We start from the raw sequence: 14,738 nt of genomic DNA, 5'->3' as shown, positions 1-14,738 counted from the left end.
ATAGGTTTACTAGTTAAACCTGTCACAGTCTGCCGCTTCTTGAATGTTTCTGAGCTATGGTTCTTCTCTTCCTTAAAAAAAAAATTATTTTAGCATTTCTCCTTGTCAAGACAAAATGTGGTAACACTCGGCTTTTTCATCCTTTGATGGTAGAGACTTGCTTATTTGCATAGCCTGAGTTTGAGAAAGTGCAGTCTCCACCATATGTAAATAGGTTCACTTTGGTGTTATTTGTCTAGCCAGCAATGTAAAGGATCTCTTTGTCAAAATAATTTTGTCTTTAGAAGCTAATCAAGGGAACCAGATGAAATTCCATAAAGTTATCACATTTTTGCTCTTGCACGACATAATGGATACATATATTGCATTTGGTTTTCTATTTCTCTAAGTATAGTGAGCAGCAGTCACAATTTCTCTGGATTTGGTATAGTACTTGGACTATCCCATTTATGATTCACATATCAGAAGATCAAATAGTGGATGATAAAGATGAAAGACCAAATTACTCATATACTTCAATTAACATAAAAGCCCTGGAAGTAAAACAAAAATACGTTGTTCCCAATATACATATCATTTTCCCAAGCATCTACATACTTTCAGAATCCTTTATAAAAGGGAGGCCTCCAAAATTAGCAGCCAGAGCAAGATGATGTTGCATAGGAACAATAAGAGCTTAGCACAGAGGTGTACTAACAAAGGTGTTTCAGATATCGTCGGACACAGCACATGGCCATGCAGTCTAATTGGGGCACTAATGAAAAGACTGTAAAATTAGAGATTATATCTATCCAGTTGGTCAGAGTCATCTTATATACTTGAGATCTTACAAAAGGAACATCATAGCCATTTTAAAATAAGCATGTCCAGTCACTTCTCCTTACAGAAGTTCCATTAGATATAATGAAATTAATTCAACCACTTCTCAGACCTGCTATGTAATGATACAGTGATGGTTTGAAAGAGAAGGCTAAACATGAAATAAAAAATAAAGTAAAATAATTCTGGCCTCTTCAGCTGGTGAAGTAGAAACTTTAGGAAGTGCAGATAAAGGTTTTTCCTATATATGTTGGCACTGTTAAATGGATTATAAGGTATTTGTGTACGGCTGGATCTGAGAGCAAAATAAAAAATAACTTTGCATACTTAGGATTTGACTGCTGAGTAGAAATATACAGACTTTTTTGTGCAAACTGTATGTGGATGATGATTAAAAATATGAAGAGAGGGAGTGGCATCTTAAATGTGTAATACAAAAAATCAAACCAGAAAGAAGGGTAAAATTGGTGTAGCAGAAATCTGCTACTTTTAGGACAAGTTCACTTTTCTTGACAGACTACTACTTCACACAAACTTTCCATGTAGAGATGACTGTTTCTTTGACATGAAATTGTAAAACTTCTTTAATTGTTTTGCAAATTGCTATAATTCCTGTGCTTTCTGAGAATACTACTAGCCTGGTATAATGAGTTTAAGAATAACTATGTATTAAGCGTACAGCTTTCAAATCTACCATTAATTAAATGTCTGTCCATTTCATTAATTGCATCTGCTTCAGTGGCTTGTTTAAGATTTTAGTAAGAGATGAGAATTTCAAACAAAGGTTCAGAGATGTGTGCAAGTAAAGTATTGGAAATCTGGTAACATTAGAACAATGGTTAGCTTCAAGAAATGTCCTGAAAGATCACTACTTTAGCAAACGTTCAGGATTATAGTGCAATTAATCTTCGTGGTTCGACAGTAAAATCTTTATTCACATTACTTCAAAGTCTTCTTTCTGTCTGTAACGGAATTCCAGAAGCAGATGTCAGTGCATACATACTGGAGCTTTTCTTAAAGGGCCTTTGCATTCCTTGAAAGAAAGCAATGGTTTGTGAGTTAAGTGGCAATATTAAACCTAGAAAGGCAAAATGTAAGGGTCTGGAAACAAAATATTCAGCTCATATATCACTCAATTTACTTCGAGCAATTCAAAATCAAAAAGTAATTTAATTCAATCCTTACAGGAAACACAAGTGTCTGGGGTATCAAATTAACTCATTTCCTTGTCTAATACCTACCTCTTTACAACTTCAACTTTCCCACATCAAAGAAAACTTCCTGGCGTGTGCTGAGGCTCAGGATTGGAATGGAAAGAACCTGAACTTCTGAAGAAGGTTCTCAAGTAAAATACTATTTATAGGAGTTTCAGCTAGCTCAAGTTCTGGGGAAGAGAAGCTGTCCCTATCACTCCTTTAATCATGCTTTCTTCAGTCAGGTCAGATCAGATCAGCCTTTCTTAAGTCAGATCAGTTCTCTACAAGCTGTTTTATGCATTGGATTTAGTTAAGGTAGACTTCTTTATTTAATGTAGAGTTCTTACATAGGTAGCCTGCTTAGCAGGTGAACAGCTGTATTGTCTAGTTAGTTCAGATTTCTAGAGAATTTAAATGTTTTTATATCCATCTCCCCAGGTTTACCATATATCATTATATAATAAAAAGAAATGCACAGAAATGGCACTAGTTAAAGTTGAAGTGAGTACCTGTTTCCAGTTACTTCATTCTCCTTCTTGCTGGATTTAGTGAGACAATGACTGAACAATTGGAAGCAGAAATACCAGATTAATTTTGAAAACAGAAACTAAGCCTTTTTTTTTTTTTGCTTTGTAGTTTCTTTCAGAAAGAATAAGAGTAGACCAGTATTGGGAGAGCAGTGAGTGAGGAGAAACTGCACAGAGTTTTGGTACACTTAAAATAAACTTGGAAAAATGTCATGTTCTGAACAGTGCAAGAGAGCAAGATAACTTTTTCAGTTTGCAGTCTTAACACATGATGCCAGGTCTGAGTTTTCAATAGGCAGGTGTGTGTTACTTTATCTGCCCCTTTGAATTGTGCTCACATGTATAAAAAAACTGCAGGCACATACACACATAGTGTATATGCATTATATATTAATCAGAGCAATTCTGTGGATGAAATTATATCCTCCATTTTTAGAGGGGGAGGTACACAATAGATTTTAGAGGAGAAAAGTTAAATGCCTTGAGGGTAAGTGGACAAGTATTGTAGCAAATCAGTGAGTGTTTTTTTGAAGTCTGCACCTTTACAACTCATGAAACACCGAACAACTCTCCGCAATGTGTCTAGATACCTTTTCTTAATCAGAGTGCCTTGCAAACTGAAAAGCATGAAGTAATATTTCTAATAAGTAACCTACTGCTGTTTTCTTCTGGAAAGGCAGTTTACTAGAATTTAAAATCTATAGAAAACGGGGAGCAACTTCTTCCCTCCTACATAAACTTGACATCTGAACGTATAAACTGGAAAAGTACAAAAACCAGCTGAGTGAGAAAAGCCTGCAAGCCCTTTGGAAGAAAATTCTGCAGTTCCACCATGCATTGATTTATATTGAATATAGCTCTAGCGTATGTCAGCAAATAGAAGATGGAAAAACACCTCAATAGAAGCGAGAGCAACCCAGAACACACAAAAGTCAAACACCTTATTTACATGCCCAAAAGTTTAGAAGATTGGCTGCTGGGTACCATTTTCCTACAAAAATACAAAAGAAAGAAGAAATACAAAAATATAAAAAGTAGTATTACATAAAAAAGCGAAAATTAAGAAACTTAAGTAGATCAGCTTTTCAACGGAACGTGTCTTGAGTGGATTGGATGTTGTGTGTTGGAGTAAAATTGGAATTGACTTGGTAAAGAACAAGAGAAGGTAGTGATCGTGAGATTCAGATTCTTCATTTAGGTTTGAATTTTAAAAGTTGGAGAAGAATGTGCTTTGAGTTTTGAAATAGGTAATGGCTGTATCTGTACTGCTCAGTACAACAAACTTAGTCTATCATTGGTAAAGACCAAGCCAGCTTGGGAAGGGCTGTCACTGTAATAGCGAAAGATCATCTGCTTCCTAGTGAATACATAACCATGATTACATTTTTATCATGAACATATAAATGACTCATTCTAATGTCGCCTCCCAGTTATACTTGAGATAGGAAATGTAACCTGCATTTAGACCTGAGGTAGGAAAATTCTTGTTGTGACATTCTGATCAAGAACTTCTTAAAAGGTGTCTGAGAAACGATGGTGTGAGGTGAGGTAGTGTGGGACAGAGGATCTGAGAGCACATTTTGTGTGTGAGCGCAGAATCATCTGCAGGGAGATACTTAGATGTGTGGACTTAGAGAATGTCCAGGTGGAAGAGATGAAACGTTGAACAGGATGACGATAATGGAGAGGATTTTGTTGATGTGAGGAAGAGAAGGAAATACTTTAAAATGCCTGAAGTTCACTTATGTTGGCCTTCCCTACATCTTCTGTGTTTTGCCATTTACAGCTGTTGTAGCTTAATACCTGCATGTATATAAAAAAAAAAAATAATAAGGGAAACAACCAAAACCGTACAGAAAAGTATCAGGGAATAAAACTATGTTTGTTTATTTCAACAGAATGCTGAAATATCGGTATTTGAAGTGAACATCCGTTTTGTTGGTGGATTACTTTCAGCTTACTATCTTTCAGGAGAAGAGGTAAGATATTTCTACATGGCTTATCTGAAGCATCATTATCTAGATAAGTAGTTAACTTTTAGTTTAATAATTTTATTTATCAGAATTAAACTTGTTTAGAACTTTGAAAATGGCTTGTACAGCAGAGACCTGTCCAATGGATTTTCTTGCTTCTACTACTGTTGCTTTGTGTAAGTCTTAAAGTGTTAAATGAATTTTTTTTTTCCCTGAGTTGAAACCATACCCAGTACATTCTTACTGGGCTTTCTTCTGGAGTGTGTAATTACGGAGTTCCTGTGCCGTGGTAGTGGTAGTTTTGGTTCATCAGGTACCTGCTTCACAAATTGATCTGGAGTATATTCTTTAGCTCCTCCTATACTTCTGTTGGCCTTCCTGAAGCTGCAGCTTCAAACTCATATGGAAAAGACATGTTAAGAACAAAAGGATAACTGGTAAACCTATACATGTGAATGTCTTTAAAGCATTAATATCCCATTAATCTCTATTGGCTGTCATGGTTTCCGGAGAGGATGAAGAAGCAATTTCATCTAAGAGCTTTGACTAATATAATTATTTCTGTAATATGTTTAGAGAAGGCTATACTAAGTCACAGGTACTGTGATATTTTAAATTTTTAGCTTGGCACTTGAAAAGTCTTTAATCTTACTAGTTTAAATTCTTGTTCCTGTCTCTGGATTATGGTAGTATTTTATTGTAGGATTAACGCAAGTTAGTACTCTTTAACCATAAGTTGAATTTATCATTGGATTTCTTTAAATCCGAACCAATTACTGGTGGAAGGTCTACAAAACCCTGAAGATGTATAATTTTCTTTCACATGTAAATTTCCCGAATACTGGATAAAGCTCTGTTTTGAACCTGTCACTTTAAATTAACTTAAATTCTATGGTGTGCGTGTTGGGTTTTGTTGAAATTTATCATTATGTTAAAGCTGTCTTAGCAGGTATGATTTGGTCATGTACCTGACAAAGCAGTTACAAGGAGACAATGTTTCTCTGACACTTTATGTCTTAAGTAGGCTTACCTATTTATTTCCCATGGTCCGGTCCTCAGTGTAGGTGGCATCGAAAAGACATTAATGTTTTAAAATGTACAGTTTTTCATATTTATACTGTCTTATAATTTTCTGGAGAAAAAAGTGCACTTAGATCCATTTCAATTTCACACTTAACAGTAATGAAAAAAATGGAGAGGTGCTTGGTAGCTGGCTTCTTCATCTTTACCAAATATTGTTTTACTTAATGTTTCATCTCCGACTCTTGAAGGAAATTACTTGTCCTCCTACAGTAGCTCAGCAGCCAGAAATAAGCATATCTAAGGATTAATAGAATCGAAAGTTCTTCCTTCTGTGATTAAATAGCTGTATCTGTCACTGCAGTATCTACTTCTTGCAAACAGGAATGAACTTTTCCAGTATAACCTATTGCTACATTTTAATTAACTAGTTCTGACAGAAGCAGAGGATGCTTCTTGGCAGACAATAAGCTGATAGAGGACTGCACGTGAGTCTTTACTTCAAGCGGCAGTTGTCTGCCAAGAAATGCCTGAACCGTTTGTCATCAGTGCTGTTGATTTCATATATATGTTGGTGGTTTATGTCTTGTGTCTGTTAATGCGCAGGCTCACTTTCAATCAGTGCATATAGTTTCTCCTACATAACACCTAGTCATTGCTTCTCAACCATTCCTTCACCTTTAGAGAGGCAGTTTTACTACCACCTCTTGAACTACATTGATAGCAACCCTGATGTTCAAATAAAACTCTGTTGTACAAACGAAATAAGGAAATGGCTTTACAGAGGGACCTGGACAGGCTGGATTGATGGGCCGAGGCCAACTGTATGAGATTCCTGCACTTCGGCCACAACAACCCCATGCAACGCTACAGGCCTGGGGAAGAGTGGCTGGAAAGCTGCCCAGAGGAAAAGGACCTGGGGGTGCTGGTTGACAGCCGGCTGAACATGAGCCGGCAGTGTGCCCAGGTGGCCAAGAAGGCCAATGGCATCCTGGCCTGTATCAGAAATAGTGTGGCCAGCAGGAGCAGGGAATTGATTGTGCCCCTGTACTCGGCACTGGTGAGGCCGCACCTCGAATCCTGTGTTCAGTTTTGGGCCCCTCACTACAAGAAGGACATGGAGGTGCTGGAGCGTGTCCGGAGAAGGGCAACGAAGCTGGTGAAGGGTCTGGAGCACAAGTCTTATGAGGAGCGGCTGAGGGAACTGGGGTTGTTTAGCCTGGAGAAGAGGAGGCTGAGGGGAGACCTCATCGCGCTCTACAACTACCTGAAAGGAGGTTGTAGCGAGGTGGGTGTTGGTCTCTTCTCCCAGGTAATGAGTAATAGGACAAGAGGAAAAGGCCTCAAGTTGTGCCAGGGGAGGTTTAGATTGGAGATTAGGAAAAATTTCTTCACGGAGAGAGTTGTGAAGCATTGGAACAGGCTGCCCAGGGAAGTGGTTGAGTCACCATCCCTGGAAGTATTTAAAAGACGTGTAGATGTGGGACATGGTTTAGTGGTGTACTTGGCAGCACTAGGTTAACAGTTGGACTTGATGATCTTAAAGGTCTTTTCCAACGTAAGCGATTCTATGATTCTATGACAATATTTAAAACAAAAGAAGGTTTTTCACGCAATGCATAATTAACTGGAACTCTTTGCAGTGGAATATTAGTGATACTGGATGCTAATGTCTGTTCTAAAAATGAATGGACTCATTAATGAAAGTAAAATGGGGCCCTAAACACAAAGATGATGTGTATGATTAAGTAGGGTCCTGAGCTCTTGCAGGCTGGGAAAGACAACTGTCCATGCTTGCCACTGGTTTTCATAGTCTTTGTCTCAGACAGCAGATGTCTACCAGAATGATGTTCCTAAACTAACAGTTGTTCTAGTGGCTTAAGAGAGTGCAACTCAGCATGCTCTGCCTTTATCAGATTTGGGGAAACTTCCCGATTTGTCTCCTAAATCCAAGACACTGAAGCAATAGCCAGCTGCTGCCTATGGGAGGAGCAGGATGCGGCCATTCTGAGGACAGAGCAGCCATGCAGCAGTGTGAGGTTTCCCATGTTGCGTGGGTCTGTCCTTCACTGGTGCTGCTGACAGGTGTGGAAAGGACTGAGGTCCCCAGAGGGTGGCTGCCACCATGGATAATGTATCTTTAATCATGCTTTAGTCCATTATATCCGTGGGCGTTCCTAAGCAGGTGGAACAACCTGTATGCAGGCTGTTTGGAGGATTAAGCCTTCTCAGTCAAAAGCTCATTTTATTCTTTATCAGATTAACTATTTAAAAATCTTATATTTACTGTACACACTTATCAATATCCTAATTAAAGAAAGCTATGTTTCAGTAAAAGGAGTGACGGAAATAATTATTGTTTGTACTTCTGAATTACATTTCCATGGGTAATGATCCAAAGCTGCAACATATTGTATGTTCCATAATCATTTGTGAGTCTAACTAATCATGATTAAAGAATATCCTATCATACTGAGTAGTTCCTAAAACATCCTGCTCACATAATAGTTCATTTAGATAAAGGCACCAATGTGAGTAATTTTAAAAATGAACAAATTGAATACTTTGCCTCTTGATAACTGTGTGTTTGCTTACTTGCAAATAGAGCTGAGATGCATTATATTAAATTTCCTAGAATTTCTGCCTTGCTAGAATTAATATGAAATGCCTAAAAGTGCTAGAACAGTGTCATACACTTTAAGTCACTTTTTTTTTTATTTTATGATTGCTATTTAAACTCAAGCTAGAAAGAATTCCAGTCAAATATCAAACTTCATTTGTAAAACAGCTACAAATACCAGAAAATTTGATTTCAAGGTAAGCAACTTTTTAAGGACTGCTTTTTTTTTTCTTTGAAGTCCCTCATAGTAATATTACATGTGAATGTTTCCCTGATATTTTTCCATGAGTCAGTGGCCATAAGGGATTATTAAAAATAAACCTGGCTTCTTTAAAGCAGTGCTGGTATTGAAGTTTGTTTGTTTGTTTGTTTATTTGTGTGAAAGCATCTGGAGGCGCCTGTAATATGGTAAGTTTAAACCATAGGAACAGGACAGATTTATTTGCAAACTTTCTTGATTGTCTTGTTTAAATTAAACCTGAATTCATTAGTAGACATCTTCTAAGTGACTTGGTATGTGATGGTTTTTGGTTTTGTACTAGAAAATAAGATGTCCAGTAAGGGAGAGATTTGTTTTACAAATGCTTTGTGATACTTTCTAGTTTGATGTAAAATTCCAGTATACCAAGGGTCAGGAGTATTGCATGCAACAAGGTCCCCTGTCTGCAGACCCAGATATTTTTTTTTTCTTCTTGCTTAAAGCACACTTCCAAATGCAGTCATATAAGGAAATAAGTTGTTAACTTTTGAAGGAGGACACACTGTGTCCTCCAACAGCAGCTAAGACCTTTCTTGGAATTCATGGAGATGACAAACATTATTTCTGAGCACTGTAATTGTCACTCTTGGGAATAACTGTGATACTGGTGCTGAAAGTCATCGTAAGTGTATGGCACTGCTTGTAGAGAATATACAAGCGTAAAGACTGATCTGACTAGCTCTTCTGGTTTACTGATAGCTGGTTCTTATAGGTACTGCTAAAGCTGGGTAACAAGGGGACTGTTTTACTTGAAGGTTGGTTCTGCAGTCAGGGAATATGTTACATTGGCAGAAATAGAAGGAGGTTTTAATAATTGCTGTTTGTATGAGTAGCAAAAAAGTAGATCCAAAATGCTCTGAAGTCAATAAGGAGCATGTGAGTTTCAGATCCAGCTGGTAAGTTCCCAGATTCCTTTGAAGCTTTTCCATTTTTTGAATGGTATGAGTATTTCCTCCCCTCCTTCTCCCCTCCCCCCCCCGAGCTAAAATATTTTGGATTTGGCAGCTTTTCTTCCTGCATAATATAACCTTCTCTTTACTAGGACTAAAGATAGTTATCTTCACTGGAGGAAGACAAAATAAATTTGATAATGATGTTCATATTGCCATTTCTCTCCATGGCATGAAGAAATGTGACAGATTTTTTTTTTTTTTTTTACTCTGGCAGTATATTCTGTTTGAAGGAACACAAATTTATCCTGATCAGGATGAAGGAATAAAAAAACCCACAACAAACTGTTCTTCATGATGATAAATGTGGACTTTCTGAGTTTCGTATATTATTCTCCACCAACTGTTAATTAGAAGTAAAAAAGAAAAAAAAGAAGAAAAAAAGTTATGACATATCGCCTAATTAGTTTATATCTGCATTTACAATAGAAGTTATAGTGCCACTATTCAACCTCACTTGATGATCTTGGCCTCCTGTGTGACTTCAGACCTAATCATTGCCCACGTAAAACAACCATCCATCAGTGATGATAGTGCTGTCTTATTAATGAGGAGCACACATGAAATAATGATGCAGATGCTATTGATCTAGAGCTGCCTTTGCTAGGCTGACCACAAAAGATTGCTGACTTCATATAGTGCTAAGACATTCTCCAGAATTTAGCCATAGCTATTTTTATCTTGCTCTCCCTCTCTTGTAGAGGTCTCCCTTCATAGAGAATATTTAAATTCCATAAATACAAAAAAATATAATTCATCATTTAGCAATCTTGAATAGTAGGAGGATGAAGTTTGTCACCTATACAAAGGTATTGTCCTATTTCTGCAAATCAGGAATGTAAGTTCCAGTATAGATGCCTTGGGGATCTTATCTCAGCAGTGTGAGAATTGACCACATGTTTTATCTCCCACTTCCTTTCACTCAACTTGGCACTAATTAACAAGAGGACTTTTCCTTTTATGTCTTGGAAGCTTGATTTCTAATGCTGTTTGAAACTTCGGGCATACTGTATCAGCTTGATCACTTGTGTGTGAATGCCACTTAACTCCTCCTTAGGCATCTTCACAGACTGGCAGTAGCATTCCCTGTTTGGTAGAAACTAGAAGACTGCAATTGCCTGTAGTTTTCTGCAGCCCTGTTTTCAGATTTGGGTCCTGTTTGCCACCTACCATCCATCTGCTGCCACTTTGAGTGATACATCAGTACTTCAGTGGTGTTATGTTTTAGTTCCTTTAGAGCTCTGAAATGATCTTGATGATTTGTTTCATTTTTATTGATTTATGGTTTTTTTTTAACTTCTGTGTTTCATAGAATCCTCGAGTCATTCAGCTTGGAAAGGACCTCAGGAGATCATCTATTCCAGCCTCAGTATTGGAACAGTGCATTAGGCTTGTGCTTTTAAGAATTTCCTTGCACGGGAACCTGCCTAGGCTCTTCAAGAATGAACACTGGGGCATATTTTGCTTTTCTGCAATGGCTTTGTTTCATGCACTGTGGTCTTTTATACAGACATCTCTTAACTGTTCCTCCTCGCTCTTTAGCAGGCCTCATGTTTCTCTTATTTTTTTTTAAACTTTAAAAACTTGTTCTTCAAAAATTATTTTTAGCCTGACTTAATAGTTTGTCATTTAACTTGTCAGACATTATCAGTCTCTGTATTCCTTAATTGGATTTAATATACTTGAGCTTTTAATTACCTTCTTTACAGTCACACCAAAGGAAGATAAAAGTCACCTGAGCCTTTTGATTTGAGAACTTTGTGACCCTGAACCTCATCTTTTATCCTCCAAGTCATCTGCAAGCATTTTACCCATTTGGCTGTTCCTTTCTAAGTTCATTTCAGCTGGTCTTCTTGATTCTCTTTCCAAACTTAAACATTACCAAAGTGAACCTTTTGTTTATAACAGCATGTTGAATTGGAGCATGTGGCCCCTGTTAGTAATATGTCAAACTAAGTCAAGAGCTACTTTTTCTCTTATAGACTCTGAGTTTCTGCAAGAAGCTGTCATTACAGTGTATAAAAGAATGGTTTATATCTGCTCTGATGTAGCACTTAACAGCCTGCTCAGGGACAGAGAAGGATTTAAAATCTCTTCTGTTTCCCACAATCACAGTCTGTAATCTCCATTAGTATTTCAGTCTCTTCACCACCTTTAATAGATCTAACGCTGTTCTCTTTCTGTGCTAGCTGCATCAAAATGTACTACAGAATCCCTGTGGATTCACTTTCTGGAGATAACCTTGACTTCTAAGATTTTCTTTGATGTAGACTGTTCTTCTGATGTTCCAAGCAGACTGCCCTTCAGTCTTCTATTTCTGTCTCTCAAGTTCCTGCAGTGCAATTACAGGGTTGCTGTTGATGAAACCCGTCTCTGTTAAATAGGTTCCTACTCCAAAAGCTTCCTCATTCCTAATACTTCTGTCCCCTTTCTCCCAATGCTACTTGCTCAGCTGCTTTATGCAACTCTGCCTCTCAAGCTAGCCCCACACATAATGCTGAGGAAACTTCAAAGAATAGTAACAGAGATGCTGATTTACAGTCTTGCACTTAATTCAGATTTTGCTTCTTGGTTTTCCTTCGCTTCCCTCTCTGCTTTGGAGTTACCACATATACATACCAGGACTGGGACCTCTTATTCAGCTCTAAGTACCTGAAGCCTTGTGGAGCCTCTGCCACCTCTGCACCAGGCACACAATCAACTGCCATCACCAACAATTTTTGTGCCTCATAGTAAAGACCCTCAGGCTACTCTACTAATCTAAAGCGAAAATAGTGGCAATTTACATTAATTCAGTGAATTGCTGTCTGCTGGAGTTCAGGAGTGGGTATGTTTCTGTTTCAGATGTCTGTCATCAGCATGAATGTCCACAGCAGGGGGACAGAGCAGCTATGGTGGTAGCCTGCTGCAGCTGCCATAACTAAGCCTACTATGAAACCAGGAGCCAGAGCCCTGATCTTGGTCTGAGAAACGTGAGTTTAGAACTCTGACCTGTACATAAACACATTCTTCACCTTTAGTAGTTTCCCTTTTGCTGTTTGTTTGGGGAGTTTTTTCAAAACAATAACAACAACAAAAGGGTTGTCCCATGGCACACTTATTTGACATGGTTTTGCATTCATGCATTGACTTTAGAAAGAACTGAACAGAAATGCTTTATTGCTGATTACATTAAACAAAATCCCTACTTACCTCCAGACTACTCTAGTCTGATGCTAAAGCTGGTAAACTTTTAGAAAGGAGAATGGACAATAATTAGAGCTAAGTAATATCTGTTTGTGATTGTAACAGCTGGTGTGTTTGACGTGAGCTCGTGAGCTATATTATTAAGTAGAATTCAAGCAGCTGAGAGGGAGCTGGTTTGTTTGTTCTGAGGATTTGGCTCTCAACCAGCTCCTGCAGTTTCACTTGATTGTGGTTCTACAGAACAGTTGGAGAGGGCATTTCTACCAGAAACACTAGTGTGGGTGCTTTCCTTTTGAGCAGCAGCTCTAGATAGACCCAAAAGAAGAATTCTTTGCATGTGGGTTAATATACTATTCAGAAGAAATGATATGCCATTAACAGTCTGTCCAGAGTCACCATACATCTGCAAAGAAATTCAGTCTCCAAGACGTTTGTCTCTTTCATTTATCTCAGTATTCAGTTCTGTCATTTTACAGCATCAAATGCAATTGCAATAATAAAGCAGAATAAAAGGAGAGTAAAAACATATTGCCTGAAGAGTTAGTTGGATTGTCCTCTTCCTGTTCTGCAAATTTAATAGACAATGTACAACATATGGTTAAATACATGGTTCTGTGGAGCCATTTGCAAGCAATGTTGAGATTGTTGCAAATATACTATCTAAAGAATAATCCTTACATATAATTTTACAGCCAAGAATCGGCCTTATTTCTGCAAATGAAAGCGACATAAAAATATCTGTCAGTACTGACAGTGGGAATAGATCAGCATTAATTTATCCTTTAATTCTAGACTATATATTTGAGAAAGTATATTCTCTCTGTGGATGTATTATAAAAGTTCAATTAGATGATAAGTAATAAATGTTATTGAATCATCGTACTGATTTTTTTCCCCAAAAACGTATAGGTAAAAAATAGTATGTGCCTGCATTTTACTCAGGCATGGAGTAACTCTTCATTTCTTCATCTAAATCTTTCACAATGTTTAGCTAGTTTATGTAAGATTCCATTTTGTGCTTTGTCTCCATAGACTGAGTCTGATCCAGAGGTTATTTTTCATTAATTGGGAGTTAAGTAGATGATAACGTCCTCTTCTTATTAGCTTAGAGAAGATAAACGCATAAACCATCCAGTAGAAGATTCCTGTGTTTTTCATTCTATTGGCAACCACTAAGACATTCCATCAGATTCCCAAATCTGACTTTAGCAAAGAATCCTTCTACTTTTGTTTCTTTTTGCAAAAATTTAAATTACTTCTATTAAAGAATCTGTAAGCATTAATTAATTCTAAGTATTTTAAATACAAATCAAGTGAATAGTAGTTTATGATGGAATTGGGAAAGCTCCTCATCCAATTTGCTATTTGAAGGATCAGATTACAGATTCAAAACAGCACTTTGTGCTACGTACAAGTCCTGCTGCTTCAAGTTAACTGAAAATCATTGAGAAAGTTGAATGCCTGAAATCAGAAGCAGACATCATTGCTGTTCTTGCATGCCATTCATGCCTCCAGCAATAGGTACAGATAATGGCATCTTTGCTGCAGAAGAATCAGATATTCTTTTAGTCTCCTTTGGATTTAGCAATATGTCTTGCTCAGCAGATCAAACCTGAAACAGATACAAACAAGGTTTACTGCCTTTAAGTTAGCATGAACTCTTGGGATCAACTTATGGAGAGTGCTAATTGGCCTGTGTATTTTTTTGGCAGGATCTATTGTTTGTGCTTTTCAAACAAGAGAAATCTGAAAGATTTGAAAGGAACGATAAGGAGGGAGCTTTTTACTAGGTCTTTCGGAAATTGCAGGAATCCACATGCTATTTGTTTGCCGTTTGTTTGTAAAAATGCAACAGTCGAATAATGTTGATAAATGTTGTGGTTGATAAGTGAGTGCAGTTCCTGTCTCTCCTGTGCCAAAAGCTTCCCTCTGCCATACACAGACTGTATTTGCATCCTATGAGCAAATGATTGAGAAGGAATTTGGAAAAGATGTTCACATGAAAAATCCTGTGCCACTTCCAGCACAACAGATGCCAAGGGCAATTTGGGTTTTTGGCATGTGATTGCCCCTAAACAGAGCTGTCATGAAGCATTTAAAAGATGAATCTTTGTTTTCCTCAAATCAATGAATATAAGGGCTCATTTTGCATAGGCCTAAGTGCACAGAAATGGGCAAACTGCAAACT

The 14,738-nt window shown here is 37.5% G+C and overlaps 1 protein-coding gene across 1 annotated transcript in view; it reads left to right on the top strand.

Annotated features, from left to right (window-relative positions):
• The window catches only part of MAN1A1 (mannosidase alpha class 1A member 1), a 153,349-nt gene that overhangs the window by 58,196 nt on the left and 80,415 nt on the right, over positions 1 to 14,738 (top strand). Inside the window, exon 4 of the mRNA XM_075145743.1 lies at positions 4,441 to 4,521. Within this exon, the coding sequence (XP_075001844.1) occupies positions 4,441 to 4,521 (81 nt within the window). The remainder of the gene's footprint in view (positions 1 to 4,440; positions 4,522 to 14,738) is intronic.

Source organism: Calonectris borealis, chromosome 3 (assembly GCF_964195595.1).
Source record: "Calonectris borealis chromosome 3, bCalBor7.hap1.2, whole genome shotgun sequence".
Classification (NCBI taxonomy): Eukaryota; Metazoa; Chordata; class Aves; order Procellariiformes; family Procellariidae; genus Calonectris; species Calonectris borealis.
Note: the sequence above shows the minus strand (reverse complement) of the source record. Positions and strands in the feature narration are given on the sequence as shown.